Source organism: Panthera uncia, chromosome A2, assembly GCF_023721935.1.
Source record: "Panthera uncia isolate 11264 chromosome A2, Puncia_PCG_1.0, whole genome shotgun sequence".
NCBI lineage: Eukaryota > Metazoa > Chordata > Mammalia > Carnivora > Felidae > Panthera > Panthera uncia.
This window is the reverse complement of record NC_064816.1, coordinates 36,731,651-36,749,150: the sequence shown is the minus strand read 5'-3', so window position 1 is coordinate 36,749,150 and position 17,500 is coordinate 36,731,651. Positions and strand designations below refer to the sequence as shown.

Here is a 17,500-nt window from a genome sequence, read left to right as displayed (position 1 = left end):
ACGATAGAAGTACAGCTCAATGTAGAGTACAAATGCAGGTTGTACAGCAATTAGAGCTACAGGTAAAACCAAATTTATTTTTAATATTACCTCAGTATTCCTCAAATTCCAAATTTCTGTAGTGTTCTGAAATGAGTTCCTGTGTACTCATTATTGAATGGAAGGTCCAAAACCTGTTGTTGTCCTTTCTTTTCTTTTCTTTTTCACTCTTCGGGAACGTTCACCTTCAGTTCCTTCTTTGGAACTGCCGCTCAGACGTTTCAAAGTCCTGTGCATCTCTGTGTATGCCGCGAACTCCCCACTACCTCTGTTAGCTTTCCATTTCTCTCTCGCTTCCCCTCCCTTTTGTCTTCTCCTGCAAGTGGGAAACGCTCTAAGTTACAAACTTCAGTTGCCTGTTGTTAATGTAAGCCCCCTAACTTGCCATGATCCCTAACCTGGAGCTAGGCAGCCGAGCCAGGGAGAGAGACTGAGAGACAATGGATGGGGATGGAAGGCACATGGGAGCATCAGCAAGACTGGGCCAGTACGCACGCATGCACGCACGTGAGCATGCTGTCTGAGGTTAAGGTAGAAGCTGCATGTGGATTTATTCCTCCTGTCAGTGCACACAATTTAAATATTTTAAATATGCACACACATGCATACAGGCACGTATTGAGATATATATATATATATATATATATATATATAATGTATGTATAATGTTATACATTATATATATATATATCTCATATATATAATATATACATATCACACACACACACATATATATAATCTTATTTTTGGCAGTTTGTTGGGCCATGTTGAATGTATTTTGTGACTATAGAAAATAAACGTCTGCAGATTTTCCTGGGGATCACAGTTGTGAGGGATGGGGGGCATTTTTAAATGTGGGTTCCACTTTTGATGTCACTTGTTGACGGACCACCATATTTTAACAATAATTCCCTTCTTGATATAATTAATAGAAAATTAGTTTCTAAAAGTAAAAATTGGGTCAGAAATGGAGATTATTAAAATGTACAATTGCAAAAGCCTGACCCTGCAAACCCCATTTATGCAACCGAGTTCCAAAATGCTTTTGAGTGCTTGATGACCCACTGTGGCTTCTTCCTCTGGCTGGCTTAGTGTAGGCAAGAGGCTAGCCGACTAGGGGAAATTAAAACAATGTTGTACATTATATTGTTACCAGCCATCGAAAAGCCTATTTTGTATGCAAGACAGCAATGCCGAGATATATGGAGAGCCCTAGGCTAAGTACAGAAGATAATTACATTTGGAATTTTACTGAGTTAAGTCATTTACAGCTTCAAATAGTTGCAGAGAAAAATCAGCCAAAACACACTTAAACTTTTTGTTGTGACTTTTCAGGATAGAGAGGATTTTTTTAAATTAGTTATCATCTTATATGACAAATTACATTTTTTAAGTAAGATTGTCTCAAAAGTGATTTTCTTTAGCTAGTTAATATTTTTCCATTCACACTACAAGATAAGAACTTACTAGAACAGTGGGATATTCATACAGGCTAAGGGCACGTCATAAAATCCCCAAATTTTTACATAACTCTTTGGAAACATCTTTAAATTTAGCACGCTTATTCAGAAGCAAAACAATAGTGTTATTTATCTCCCCACCAAAGTTCACTTCTTACTGATGTGTGATAAGCCCTTTAAAAATTGGTTTCAACAGAACAAACCATATGGCTATTGCTACCTAAATCTTTACGTAGTGGTGGTTACGAAGTGATACAAGTTCCTGCATTTATTCAGTGGATAAACTTAAATTCTTAATGTTCAGCTAGAATAAAGTGTTCGACCGAGTGTCATGGTTTGCCCCAGTAACTGTTCCAGAGTCCAGATTTGACTGTGGGGCCATTGTTCATTACTCCGAAACTGATGATCTACTTTATTCATGATTCCTCACTCTCCCCAAGAGCTGGCAAGAGAAGGAAAGGAGTTAGACCATCAGTAAGTCAAGTGGTTATCTCCTGGCAGCTTTCTTGTTTTTTGGTGGATGTGGCCTGGCGGTGTTATAGACCTTTTAAGAGGATTCTTTGATTATTTGCGGATTTCATTTGTTCATAGATTTCCCTTCATCCTTCAGCCCTAAATCCAATCAAAGGCAGGGTTTTCAACTTGTGTAGGAACCAAAGAAGATCATGTGGGCAGAAGTTACTATGTGGTAGATACCTGTAATAGTCCTTGTAATATTTTTGCTTCAGAGTTTGCTCTAATGGAGGAAGAGACGGGGTCATTCTGAAGGGTTTGGTTTCTTCACAGGTTGAGGGATTCGTTAGAGTGATAGCCTGGTGCTTGTCAAGAGCCAGAGTTGGCAAACCACAGATCATGAGCCAAATCCCCAGAGCTAAGAGAGGTTTTTACATTTTGAATAGCTGGGAGGGAGGGATCCAAAGAAGAATAAATTATGTGAAATTCAGATTTCAGTGTCCATACATAAGATTGTACTGGAACACTTGTTTGTTGACGAGTTATCTCTGGGTGCTTTTGCACCACAGCAGAACATTTGTATAGGTGCAACAGAGTCCTGTGGCCTGCAGAGCTGAAAATATTTACTGTCCGGCTGATTCTCACAGAAGTATACCAAACAATCCCTGCTCAGGAGGATTAAAAAAAAAAAAACAAAACAATTTGCATCATATTATTTGCAACTTGTTCCCTTAGGGTCTCGGCTACCTAAAGGCCGGCTAACCCCTTGTTACATGTTCCTTCTTTGCCTTAGTGTATAAAACCATTCTAGTCACCACACTGGTCCAGTTTGCCCAGCAGCAGCTTCATATAACAAGTACTTGTCAGTCTTGGGAATCATGGTAAGCAGGCTGATGGATATTCATTCATTTATCCGCTCATCTACCAATTCATTTGGCAAACATTATCCAGAGCCTGGATGGCAGAAACGTTGGCAGAACATGGCAGAAACACGGCAGAAACGTTGCTGAAGCCAGTAAAGGGTACAACACTGAACAAAGTAAGGCTGCCCTCCTGGTTTTTACATTTTAGAGGAGAAACAGACTGTAAATAAGTAATTTGCCAGTGGCAATGTCCACTCCTTGGGTAGAGCTAGCTGATGCTGATGGATTCTTGAAAATACCAGAAACATGCTCAGAAGAGAGTTTCAGTGCTAGAGAGGGGACGAACCGGAATAGATTAGTTATTATTCAAGCAGATGAAATATACAAGACAATGTTAACAGGTTTAGCAGTTAAAGACCCCTCGCCCTGAGATAAAGCTGGAATGCGGGACAGTTGGGGACAAGGAGACAATTATACTCAGTAGCTACACTCATTGTGGGCTTCCTATTACTCTCGTGTCCAGCATGTCTGTGTTTGTGCTGTCACGTTTGCTGTTTCATGTGCCCATGTCTGAAATGTACTTTTTAATTGACGTAATGAACAGTTGCGTGTCCACTGGGATTGAGGTATTGGGGAAACCAGGTCCCTGCAGCAGCAAGAATATGTTGAAGAGGTGTCCTTTTGCTCGAACGGCCTTTCCCTCTTATTTCCTGTTGGCATCGTCCCCCTATTCTGTCAACAGCACGCTAACGAATCACCCCATCTAGAGGGGGTGCCCTGTACATGACCAACTCCTTGACTACTTGCATTTGCCTTAAAGAAGGCATTTTCCAGACCAGGAAATACCTGAACCTCCAAGTATCCAAGTATATTACAGAATTATCATTTATTAACTTGAATTTGAAAAACATTTGTACCACTTAGCACCTCAGGAAAGAGTAATAGAGGTTTGAACAGTTACCCACAGGTGTTCCCTATACTGTAGGAGGAGCAGTTCTACAGCCCCTACTACCCAGACCTGCAAGGACTTTGCACAGCAGTACTTAGAGAGAATTACTGTGGTGTTTACATCTGGAAGAGGAGTCACACGTGTACCTCCATTAGAAAAACAAGCCCAATAAGCTCACGTTGGTTCTTACATCATAGATCAGTGGAGGTTCATCATGTCTACCCTAGAGCATCGCTGTGCAAGGATGCCACAGGAGAGTTCTGGAGGGCACCGTCAGCCAGCCCCAGACACGACCAAAGCTAATGAAAGCCACTTGAGTGCTGTCCATTTTTAGCCCCCTGGAGCTAAACCCCAGAAACCGTAGCTCTGACCTAAAACCAAAGGCCCAGTTTGTTAGCTGAAATCAACCTCTCCTCAAGAATTAGATGAAAAAAAAAATTTTTTTGTAACTATCGTTAGTCTCAGGGGATCGTGGCTACAGACGTTTCCTTTCTTGGTGCTGTCTGTACAACACTCTACTTGAATCACCTGAAAAGCCTTTACAATTCCAGTGTTGAGAGTTAAGGCAACCAGGCAGAAATCAAGGTGACGGGCAATGAAGTCTGACTTAGACCCATCCCATCAGCATTGTGTGTGAGACACATTTGTATTGCTTTTATTTTTGTGGGAAGTTACCAAAATATATAATATGTGTTTTCCTGGCGGTGGGCCCGTTATGTGGAGCTTGACAACCGAGAATGTCTAGTTAATTCAGTTTGCATGTTACACTCTGTTACTGGTCTCAGAGGGGAGAGGGGTCAAAAAGACATCTTAGTGGGCGTTGTAGGCCTTTCTGAATATTTCTCACCACATTTCATTATTACAAAGTCAGTTGAAATTTTTGAATTTTAGCAGTGGACTAGATGGTGATTAACCCCGTGTATACCTCGGAGCCCAACATTGTAGAGAATTGGTACACATAGGCACCTAACATCAATCATGTGGGTGAAGGACATGGCTTTTTGAGGCGAGGGCGTGTCTTTTAAGATTTTATCTGTTAGATGCTTTCTTTTGACACACTCTTCTTGATGCTCTGAAGACAAGGGGATAGGTTAGAACTGCAGATGGAAGATGTTCCCATAATCGATATGCGTGGTCTTACATAGGTCATGAATGTGCACACAGAACACGGGAGCATAGACACAGGGTCTGGAAGTAATGTTGAGGTGAGGAATTGCCCACCCATATGCCACGGGCAGGACTGTAAAGAGGGACCTGAGGCTTCCTTGATAGTTGAGCACCAGCCATTGACCAGACAGGTTTAGGGATTTAAATATTCATCTGGCTACCTGGGCTCACTCAGGCAGGAGATGCATAGGAATCGTCTCAACCATTAAGCTGTGAATGAGATGGCACAGAAGGTTATCTTAGTGGCTGGATAGGAATTCCATCTTGGGAAAGGGAGAAAGTATCTGATGTAACGGACAAGAAAAAGTCTTCTGACGGATTTCCCTTTCTTGGAAAGCTGAGGCGTTCATGGTGCAGATCTGTTTTTCTGGCCACACATATTGTGATGATCATGTGACCTTTGCTCATTTGTCAGCACATCCTCTCTGGTGTACGAAGGTGGGTTTTGAATGAAAGAGAAAAGGAGCCTTGGAAATGCAGTGTTTGCTCCTGTCCGCAGCCCAGCCTGTGTCAGGGGACAGGTCTCAAGACAGGCTTCCTCCAATCCCTCAGCCTGTAGACCCTTTAAAGTGAATGTCAAAAGCCCCCACGGGGAAAAGAAGCCATCCAAACCAGTGGGGATGATCAGCCTGGTCCTGGCAGCAGGTGGTGGTGGAGGGGTGGGACCTTTCTTCCTTAATAATTTGATTCCATTCGGTCACCAGTTATCAACTACCTATTGTATTCTGCGCACGGGATGCAGAGGAGCAAGACAGCCTCTTCCTTCCTGTGAAGTGCAGCCGAGCAGGCCAGGAAGAGTAGCATGTCTCTGACTCCACGCCGGGCAGAGTTTATAAGAGGAAGCACAGGAGCATTGTGAAGGGCACGCAGGGAGGGACAACGGCAAGTACATCGCAGGCCAAGAGAGCCGTTTAAGGATTCGCTTTGATTGTAGCGTCAGGGAGGAGAGTGGAAGAATCTTTGTTCGTTCTTAAATTCATCTCTCTGTTCCTCCAGAAGTAGAGTGACCAGCCATCATGGTTTGCTTGCCTGGGACTTAGGATTTCCAGTTTCACAACTGGGAACGTTCCTGGCAAAATGGAATGATTGCTTTGAATCCATTGGCTTTGGAAGTGATCTGTACCATGCCTCGTGTTCTGCTTTTAATTTACAAAGAACCTGGGAAACCGTTTAAAAGGATATTTCTTGAGTTCCCACTATATGCCAAGGCACTGTCCTAGGGACTTCATACCCCTAATTTCATTAAATCCTCACAACCCCCCTGTGAGTGGATACTACCCCATTTCCTCAATGCTAAAAGTTGGGGTTTTTTTTTTTAAAGGAAAATTAGAACATTTGGAAATCACTACACATCGTACATCTATTGAGCATGAGTCCTGTCCCATTACTTCTGCCGTTTCTTGTCCTTTGAAAAGGTATTACCAAATCAGTAATTACCTTAACAATTATTGGCTCTTCAGGGTCAAAGAAATATTTCCCTGTGCTCTCGCCTCTTACCGATGAGGAAACTGGAGTTTAGAAGATCTCATTAATTTGTTCAAAGCCAATGGCAAATAATGGGCAACGCCCGGGATTCTAGCCCAGCCTGTGTAGCCTGTGCCTCCTTTTATGGCACTGCTGCCTTGCACTTTTCGTGCAGGGTCATCATGGCCCGTTGAGGTTCTGTGCCTACACCCAGGCGTTGCAGATCACTGGTTTTAAAACTTGGCTTTGTGAGACCATGCCTGTTCTCCGCCTCTTGAAGCTCCCTCCTCAGCAATCCATGGCATTTGGGCAAGGCTGAAACTCAGTGACACAGGGATCACTTGGAAGTTTTGTAAATCATCTACCCCAGCAACTGTAAGCTCCAAGAAAACGTCAGCAGGGAGAAAAGTGTGCGAGTTTCAATAGCAGAGGGAGACATTAAGCCTAACACAAATCAGTTACCGCAGAGACTTTACATGTGATTACTGTACCATTAGCGGTGCTGTTTGTAAGCACACTGGCTTCCTGGACTTTTGCAAATATATTATCTGTAATGTGTCCCCCCTTTGGACCTTTCTAACACCATTCAAGGCAATACTCCGAACAGTTCTTCACAGCAGTGGCCTCACAGAGCCTCATGACTCTCCCTAAGTAAGCTCAGAGCCTGTGGGGAAGAAGTCCTAATGGCATCGTAGCAGCATATTGTCCCTGCTTTGTGACTGGAGCCAAGAAAAAGAAGAGAGAGTCTCTGGGTTTCTCACTTCCACGTCCCCCTTTGAAAACCAAGACACTTATTTTTCATAATTTAAAATCCTGCTTAACTCTGGGAGCATTAGAATTCCTAGACTATGACTTGAGTATTAGTGTGCGTCTGCTTTAAATGTCAAGAGAGTCTTTAATAATAACACGTAAGGAATGTTAAGATGGTGACAGAGTACAATAAAAGTAGGGAAATTCTTCCATTGGGGTGAAATGAACCATAGGTTGCCTACCACCTGAGATCTGCAGTTGTGTTAAAGAAATCATTTACAAGTTCTCACTGGTGCTGAGTTTTGAAGGCATGTGAATGACCGCAGTTTGATAAAGTGGGTCGAAAATAACTATTTGGTAAATACTCAGGCAGAAGAATTTGATTTCTTCTCCTTCCACATCGCTGTTTCGTTTGTTTTTGTTTTTGTTTTTGTTTTCTCGTTTGTCTTCTTTTGATCATACGTACTTTCAAGACCCGTAAGACTGGATGCACGCTGTCTTGCTCAGTTCCGTTTGGATCGTCATTGTGTATAAAACTAACCTGCTGCTGTTAAGGCATACCCAGACCATGGAAGAGAGCCCTTTCTCCCAGACCTCCTGCATCAAACTCGTACATGTGGGGTCCTTATGAAAACTTACTCCCACATCCCCTTGCTTGGTGTGTTTGGCTTAGCAAGTTTACTTGAGACCCCGGTCAGTTAAATTGGGGATCGTCATTGTATGGGAATAATCTCGACTTCCCTGCTCATCAGTTAGTTGAGTGCCTGCTGAAACTCCTTGCCTCACCCTCCCTTGGGGGTTCTGCAGTGATTGTTCAGCCAAGGAGGTGGGAAGAGTGGCAGAGATCTGTGTTTTCATTTAGCATTCCAGGTGCTTTTGACAGTCACACCAGGGTGGGAAGGTCCAACTAGGCATCATATGACTGGGATTCTAGTCTTATTTCTGCCCCCTTCCCAGCTCCATGATCTTGGGTAGGTTCACCCTTTGAGCCTAAGTTTCCCCAACTGTAAAATGCAGGAGTAGGACGAGAGGACTTGAAATAGCCATAACAGTCTTTGCTTCTTTGGAATCCAGTGAGGGACTTGGTCCCTTCTTCTCATCTGTCCTTTGGTAGTTCCGGCATTTTTACACATCCAGAATCCTTCATTTATTTCAGATTTTGTTTCTCACGAGTGAGGACCACCAAATTGGGCTTAAAATGATTAGTCCTCCAGACAACATATAAAATGGTTATGTTAAATGAACCTAAAATCGTGTTCCCTTTTCTCTGCTAAAAGAATGAGTTTCATCTCCTTATTTTTATCTTTGAAGATGTTGAATGGTGCTCCTAGCCTTTGGCGGTTATCAGTGTGTCTGGACCAGTACACGCATTCCAGTCTTTCACAGCCAGGACTGTCTAAAACCTAATTTGGGGCCATGGCTAATAGAAGAGGGGATGACCTGTATCAGCCAAGGGGAGAAAAAGCATTTGCTTAGGATGAGGGAAAGATACAGTGAGAACCAAGGAAATCAATCCAGAAGCAATGGGCTTCATCTTTCCTACACTTTCGTTCCATTCTTCAAAACCTCAAAATTCTCCCTGCGTTGAGGCCAGCTTCAGACTCTGGAGAACTCGAGTTACGCTGGCCCAGGTTCCAAGCATGGGCTCAACCAGTGGAAGTCTAAATAGGCTAGAATGACTTAACTTTGCTTTAAAGAAAAGTTAGGTATTTTCGAATATTCGTGAAGCACTAGGCTCTATGCTAAGCTTGTTATGTGCAAGCCCTTATCTAATCCTCAAAACAACCCTTCAGAGTTCAGAGATTATTATTCCATATTTAGAAGAAGAAACTAAATACTTTAAAAAAGGTTACATAATGTGCTCAGAGTTGCAGAGCCAGAATTTGAATCCAGCCTAGTCTGATTATAGTACCCACATCCTTCATCCATTTTCACCGTGCTGTCTCTCTACAAAGTTGGGGGGCAACCTGCGAATAAGCATTGCACAAGCAGGTCCCCTCAATGTGTGGCGCATTGACATTTCTCTTAAACCAGATACCCCTCCTGTGTCCACCAGGAAAACTCTTAGAGAGTAATTCTCTTCTGATAGTACAACATCAAAAAATTGTTTTAATTTGCCAGCCAAATTTTTAGTTGACCTTTGGAGTAAATTTGTCATCCTCCTTCTCTTTGCTTTTCACGGGATTCAGTTTATGAGGGAATGCTGGAATATATACTTGGCAATATTAAATGTTTGTATTGTCATATTATAATAATGAAAGGATGCCGTGAAAATTGATGGGGATGCTGAGCTCGTGGAATGATGGCATAAAAAGTAATAAAGAATCTGAAGGCTTTTTGAAGGGCCGGTGTATTAAAAATGCAAGACAGCCCCTGTAGAGAGAGGATGTGGTTTCGATAGGTGTGAATGATTAGCTTTTTTGCCTTAAAGAATGAAAAGTGAATTTGGCAGGGTTTTTTTTTTCTTTAATTGTTAAAAAGGATTTGTGTTATAGTTAGAGCTGCAACTGATACAGTAAAAAGCCAAAACCCATCCAAGAATGTATTATATGCTAGTTGGTACTAATAATCCGAGAAAAACAGAAACTTGGATTTTTGCCCTTTTTTCTGTAACCTTGTAACCACCTTTTATAATAAAGCAGAGCTAGGATGGTAGACTTGAGTTTAAGGCAAAATAAGGAACCTGGGTAATGGACAATGGACAATGAATTCTAAGTGATACTCTCATGGAAAAGTGAGAAAATGTCTCCCATGGCAGTGACCTCCAGGGTTATGGATGTGGCTGTGTGTATAAACTCTAGGTATGTGTTTGTGACATGGTGTTACTGCATTTGAGCAGTAGAAGGTCAGCACGGTAGACATTTGGATGGAATACAGACGTGTGGATTCCTTTTGATGCTGGGAATTTGGATTTCCTTCTACTTGGTCTTGGTAATTGCTACATCGACAATGCTTACCTCCAAATTAAGTCACAGTTAATATTCATCAGACTCTTAAGTAAATATCACCTCTCACCCTTTCATTCTTAATGTTCAGTATGGCAGACTACTTGTTTTTAAAACGAATAATATATATATATATATATGCCTTCATTCCTTCTTGCCCCATGGTAACTTTTGAGACAAAACATTTTTTAAAAATCTAAGAATATTTTGGTTCTAACATCTAAAAACTTAGAATACATTTTAAAAAAACACACAAATAACTGTAGAAAAATGCCATTGCTAACATTTAATTGTCCTAACTGAGCCACTTTGGAAAACTAAATTCCTTTAGCATTATGTGTTCAGAGCATCTTTGAGTTTGGCTGTTCAATAACTTACTAAAGAACAGAGGGTGAATAACATAAAGTGGCTCCTAATATGGTATCATTTTCATTTCCTGTTTGTGGAAAGATAAATGCTAACACTGTAAGGCTTTTTCCTTCTTCTTAATTTATTCCTCCCTGCACCACAAGGGAATAAAAAGGAAAAAAAAAATCAAATGTGATATGGCTTGAGACTGAGTCATCCAGTTAAGATACGCCGAAAGCTTTTTCTCTTGCTTTTGTACCTTTTCCCTTCCCTCTCTCTGCCTTTGCCCAAATGCTGAAACACCCCTTTCTCTTAGAAAACACCTTTATTTACAAAATGTCTTATTTGACTTGAATTTTGGAATAATTCAGCTTACCAAAAATTGGGGTTTCTTTTTTTTCTTTTTCAAGAGTTTATCTTTAAATAATCTCTGTACCCACCATGGGGCTCAAACTTACAACTCCAAGATTAAGAGTCACATGCTCTACCAAGTGATCCAGCCAGGAACTCCCCAAAATTGGTATTTCAGAGATTTAAGGTTAATTATGTGACATAGAAGAAATGAGTCCCTCCCTAGTTCAAAGGCATTATTTTGGATAAGTGGTCTATAAAAGTGCTGTTCTAAGTAAGACTCTCTCTACACCCTTCTCTCGTGCTTGTTTTCTCACCCACCCCCCTCTCTCTCTCTCTCTCTCTCTGTCACTCACTCATTCGTTACGTCTACATTTCCCCAAAATTCCACAGCCCTTCTCTTAACTATACCTTTATCTTTTGGAACTATACTTCCCACTTACTTTACAGAGGTAATTATTATCATGTCTGGTATTTTTGCCCAGAGCATCTTTGCCGTAGACCTCTTTGTTGCAGCAATTTTTACCACAGAACTAATTGTCCTAAAGCAATTTTGCCATAAGAGATTAAAAAAAAAAAAAAAAAGTAACTGGTTGACAGTTTGGTTTGACACTTTGGTTTCATTTCTCCACTGACAAAGTGTTTCCATTTTTACATTTATATAATGTACAAATGTAAATCTTAACCCTCATGCTGGGGTGTACCATGGCACAGAGTTTTCAGCCCCCGTTTCCCATAGAACTTTGGAACATCTGTCACTGGACATGTGACAGTAGGCTGAGCACAGAGAACAGCGTAGAAGGCTTTCACAACATAGCACGGAGCTCAGTTACAAACATATATTCTAGTATTTGGAAACCCTTGCCTCTTCTAATGAAGGAAGAAATTTTAACGAGGGTGAATCAAAGCAACAAAAAACCGTGATACTGCGAAGAAAAGAGTTTGAAGTTAGGTGAAATGCCGAGGTAGAATCCACAAAAGAAAATCCGTTATTTGTGCTGTTATTGCCACCATCTCCACTGTATCTTCTGAATGCGTCCAAATATTTTTTTTTAGTTCACAGGAGAATCGCTTTCATTTTGTTACTCATTTTATGTGTGTTCCCTTATGCCCTTCTTCACCATCCCTCTCTTATTGGCCACGATTTTATCCTTTATGGTAAAATTGTCTTCTGGACGATCAGGTGTGTGGCCAGAATGCTGGTGGCAAAAATGCTGGTGGCAAAACTATCTAGAATCAATTATTCTATGTCCCCTTTGCCCAGGTGTCTTAAATTATCAAAACTATCACCATGTTAAAATGGTTGGAGGCACGTATAAAGAAAGTAGCATCCAGTGAATAGTATTTGAGTGCCTCCAATGTACATTTGATGAAAAACCTGGGTGCTGTCAGAAGGTAATTATCTGTACAATGAGAAGACTGAAATTTTTGCTCAGATAGGACTAACACATAGTAGGTGCTCACATACTGAGGAAATTAATGACGAAGCTTGTTCTCCATGCCCTTGACCATAAGAACTTGTCATCTCCTGTAGCCCTGTGCTTGCCCGGCTAACACTGCTTCGCAGCACTGTGCTAATCCATGCCTGCCTGTTAAGAAAGGTGAAGTTAATTTTGCATAAATGTCCCCATGTGTCTGGGAGCTTTTCCACAACCACAAAAGATGAATTTATGAGTTTTAGCTACCTAGCTCATTTTCCTTTGGCTTCCTCATGAATAAGATTGGTTAATAGGCATGATTCACGTTTTTGTCTTTTAGCTGTCTGTGTTACATGGGACTCCTTGGTGCCAGCAGGTCTAGAACTTCCCAGTTAAAAGCTAATGCATCTTGTGTTGAGAAATCTCACACTGACACCTCCAGTTACTTCGAGTTTGGCAATGGTTGTGTAGATTTCAAAACGATTAAGCAATGAGAAAGATTTTGTCATGTGCAATGGTGCTATAGTTTAATTTGGAATATGTATCATTTTGGATGTTAAAATAGTAATGCATCTGTATTCAAAGAAATAACAGAGCACTTTCTTCCTACTAGCTTGCAAAAGACAAAGAGCGCTTGCAAGCCATGATGACCCATCTGCACGTGAAGTCAACAGAACCCAAAGCCGCCCCTCAGCCCGTAAGTACCGAGCTACACCAGGGGAAACTTCACACTATTTCTTTGCTGCTTCCTCACCCCTAAGCATAGGAGGCAGGAAAAGCTACTCTGGCAGCTGTTAGTATTGAAGGACATAAGTCAGTGGAGTGTTTCCGGTTACCTTCTATAAAGGGGGTGGTGTGCAGGGCATTTCACAACGTAGAGGATGATTCAGAATCAGTCTTTGGCCACGAGGCCCAACAACTAGCTCTTCGGGACAGATGATTGATGCTGTACCAGGGTACGAAAATATGATAGGTCGCCGGGAGGGGGAAAGGTCTTTCTAAATGGTGTGAACCCAGAAAGAAGACAGCCAGACCATGGAGTCAGAAGAAAAGGGCATTTCAGCCTGCCTTAGCCAAGAGACTGCGGGTATGAGAAAGGGAGTGAGGGCCAGTGCAGTCTAACGGTCACAGAGGAAAGACATAAGAAATAGGAAGCACACTGTTGGAATAGCTGGAAGCTAAAATTGTGGAGGGCATCTAATGGTTATTAGAGAGTTAGAAGTGAATATTACTCTTTTGCAGTTAGGAGTTCCAACATGGTATGTTGAAATTACGTTTAACTTTTAGGAATCTCCTACTTGTTGCCTTGTTTCCTTTTCCTTAACCTTGGAGAGTGCCATCCGAGCACAGACAGTTAATATCTAAGCAGAAGGATGGTTTCTAAACCCCAAATCCTGTCTTGGGCCTCATTCCTTGCTATAAATTGATCTCTTTAACAGTTGTATTTCTCATATACTTATATTTCTAAAAATCCCCTTAGTAGCTTCTACTGATTATTCAAAATGGAGAGAGTGCTTTGCTTCTTGATTTTTAAGATTTGTAAAATTTAAAGGTACACTGCCTTTATTTGATTTTGCTTGGAGTCACTGTGTGAAAATTAATTGAGCGTTGACAATCTATAGTTAGTACCAGCAATTTTAATCAATATGCAATGATGCAGCGTAATGGCAAAGTATTGGTTTATCTGTTTTGACTGATTTTTTTCTATAAATAAAGCAAACATACACCCATATATGTATGATTTATGATGATAGAAATAAAACGGAGTCAGACTATTAACCCAGCAAATATGGTAGCCTGCCAAGATGCAGTTGGCAGACAAAATTAATGTCTGAAACAGAACACATTACTGAGATATAGGACATAAAATCATTAAACACTCTGTGCATCCATTTTTACTAGGAGAGAGCCCTTAGTTTCCGTGTGTTTTGCACTAAATGGCCGTAGGACTGAATGTGTAGGCTACCAAAAAGAAAGGGAAACAAAAAGCCCTAGACCATTGGGTATAATGGGATGAGTAGTCAGTTGTGCCATTTGTGTTGACTTCATCAGCCCCTTCTTGTAATCATAGGAGCCCAGTTTAGGAAGTTGGTTAAGACCCGGAAATGACTTCATGGGGTTTTCCAGTGGGCACAGCCAACTGCTAAGGGAATCGATAGCCTTCGGAACTCTCATAAAGTCTTCAGGTGGCTTCTGTTTGGAATGGCTTTTTCCCCAGGATGAGGGGTATGGGTGTTTAAAGCTAGTAACAGGGGAGAGAATGGGATTATCTCTTACTTCCTCCATGGATTCAAAGCAATGATAGAATACTGTTTGGCCTCAGGACTCTGGGAGGTACTCATTTTGTATCATGGGGCTCTTTGGGAGGAGGAGGGATGAAAGTAGAGAAGGATTTGTGAAACCCCATGGGGCGCTCCGTGAGTGCTGGGGCAGGGTGTTGGCAGAGAGGGCCATCCATCCAGGTAAGCCTGCATAGGCCACAAAAGGACCCTTGGGAATCTCCATGAAGACCAGTGTGAAGCAGCCAGTAAACAGGGAAAAGCAGTCGTGGGGGAAATGCACTGGGGAGGAAGGTTTGTCTTGATTAGTATTAAAAAAAAAAAATGTTTTACATTCTAGAAAATTGTAACTTTGAAGGGGACCTCCTACTAAATTTATTTTTAACTGTTCTATTGAAAATTCTCTACCACTAGTCAACATTATCTCTTAGTAGTTCAGCACAGTATTTCTTTATTAAAAGAAATAGGCACGAATATTTTTGACTGAAAAATTAATAGCTTTTGAATTCATACACAGCAGGTTTTCTTTTGCAAAGAAGTCCAATATCGCTGCACAGCACTTCTATAACCATTTATTTAGTGTCCAAGTCAAACCTTTGACAGCTAGAGCAGCGCTACAAGCCAATATAAAGAACTCCAAGATGTAAACCAACAATAGGCCGTCTGTGTGAGGTTTGCCATTGTCAAATACATAGATTGTTTGGATTAGTTTATGTAAATGTACTGTTGTATTACCCTTTGAAAAAAAAAAGATCACATTTGTGTATGAAAAGTGGTTCCCTTCACAGGCAGCATTATAAATTCCTTATCCTTTAACTTACATGTAAGAAGTAAAAATTGGTGCCTGACAAGCAGATATTGCGTGACACTCTGTTGCTGGAGTGAACCTGCCTTCTTTTCATTTATTGGAAAATAGAAAATTTTATTACAGATACCATCTTATAAATCAGGAATTATTAAAATACGTATAGGTGAGGCATTGGGAAATTAATTATAAAAGGTAGACGTGTAGTGTTCTGCATAGATTTCTCACTTCCTTGCCAAAAAGGGGCGGGGGAGGCACAGGCATTTCTCAAACCCTTGGTTCTTTCAACTGGAGGGATACGGAGCTATCTGATGATCGATTCTCAGGTGCAAAATATTCCTTTTCCCTGCAATTAATTTATTCCACCTTAAATAATAGAATGCACCATGTATCCTTCTAGAATCTTTGATTTGAAATAAGCAGTCGTCAGGATTCAGATCTAACCATAGATGGGGACTTTCATGTTACAGCCTTGCCAGTAAGTTGATGAAGTTTTTTTTTTTTTCTTTTTTCCGTTTCTGTTTAAAAGGAACTGCATGTTTATTTTAAAATTCTTAGTCACTAAGTGATAGAATGCTTTGCTGTAAACGTTGCTTTTCACTGAATGCCATTTGGGTGGTACATGTCATTTGTTGTATCCAGTCATCCAACCGGTCGCTGTTGCACTGCATCAGAGAAACTGCCACAACCTTCTTGGATTGTTCTTAGCTCCGCTCAGACACGTTCCCCGGACCCTGTTGCGGAACCCGTCTTCCCCTGTGGGTAGTTGGAGGATATGCTCACCTCTGGACAGTCTCGAGTGTTTAGACCTGGCTCTAAGCTCATCCCACACTGGGACGTGCATAGGTGAGCTGGAGGAGGAGTGCCCAGCTTTCCTTTTCCTCGGACACCTTCAGTGGCACCTCTTCCTGCTTTGCCATAAAATCCTTTAGACCAGAAAAGAGCTCTCCTTTAGTAATTTATACCCAGGACTCCCACGGCCTGTTATGTTTGGAAAGGGAATTCCTGCACTTAAAGTCCAGCTATTTTATCAACAAGTATTTATGAAGTAAGCTGCTAAAAGCATAGAGCCCCCTCCCTGCCACTGAGGTGTTTGGAGTCTTGTGGGACAAGCTAACAACCACACACACCCACTGCATGAATTGTGCCCGTGTCGTTAGAACGGCTCACCTACATCGGGGATTGAGAGAGTCTTCAAAAGGAAGCAACGGAAAGGAGTCCGATCAGCGATTCTTTCCTTGGGTTCGGAGTAGGGGCGTGTGTGTCTGTGAGGAAGGCGACTGGGAGAGGAAGGCATGTCACGGGATCAGTGTGGAGGAAGCAAAGGGCCAGCCAACATCAGATAAACTAGGCTTTCCATTTTTTAATTTATTTTATTTGTCAGCTTTTGATTTTATTAAGGCTGGGCCCGGCGTGGAAAAGGATATGTAAAAGTTTCCCAGAGCGGCCGTATATTCTAGCAGTTGGGTAGGCACGGCGGGAAAAGCCTTTCTTGACATGAGTTTTAAAAGATTCTTCTCCTTTCCGTGTGAAGAGAAGCAAAAAACCCGACAGTAGTAAACTATCCTGATGAGACTGATGGCTATTCTTTTGTTCCAGACTCAGTAACATTCTCAAAGTAAACACCAGAGTGGATTGCTTGGGGGTTCGTGTCTCCATGCTTGCTCCATGGAGAATTTGCTGAGCTGTTTATTTCCTTGGAGGGAAGCGTAACTCAGAGGACAAAACAATAACAACAAAAGAAGCATTATCTGTGTTAGGACTTTATTAAGTTGTTAAGGATTTTTTTTTTTAAGACTTCCCTCTCATAATCTGTCAGGAGAATCCTGTAAATTGTATTTTATAATACTGAGGACACAAGAGGGACACATTACTTCAGGGTATTCCTGCACACCAGAAAACAACTCCTGATGCTGGAAAAACCACATTCCTTCAGATTTGGTGGGCAAGTAATTATAGCGTAGGTAGTAGATCCTTCTTTATGAAAATGTTATAAAACACTTACAAGAACTTGGATATTTGAAGCAAAATGCAGTATTACATTTTCCTTTTTATGCATTCTCTTTTCCTCCAACCATAGCAATTAGGACTGTTATGAAATAGTTTTTAGCTGCTGTAAAAACAAAGTGTCCCTCCCCCCCCCCCCCCCCCCCCCCCACCCCCCCACACACACACACCCCCACACACCCCCCCCCCCCCACAAACCGCA

At 41.5% G+C, this 17,500-nt stretch overlaps 1 protein-coding gene across 14 annotated transcripts in view; it reads left to right on the top strand.

Moving 5' to 3' along the window:
• FOXP1 (forkhead box P1) overlaps nt 1-17,500 on the top strand; it is a 695,473-nt gene that overhangs the window by 651,015 nt on the left and 26,958 nt on the right. For all 14 annotated transcript variants that reach the window (XM_049642699.1, XM_049642700.1, XM_049642704.1 and 11 more), the window contains 2 exons: nt 1-62; nt 12,821-12,904. The exon at nt 1-62 is cut by the window's left edge and continues 26 nt beyond it. In XM_049642699.1, coding sequence (XP_049498656.1) covers nt 1-62; nt 12,821-12,904 — 146 coding nt within the window. The remainder of the gene's footprint in view (nt 63-12,820; nt 12,905-17,500) is intronic.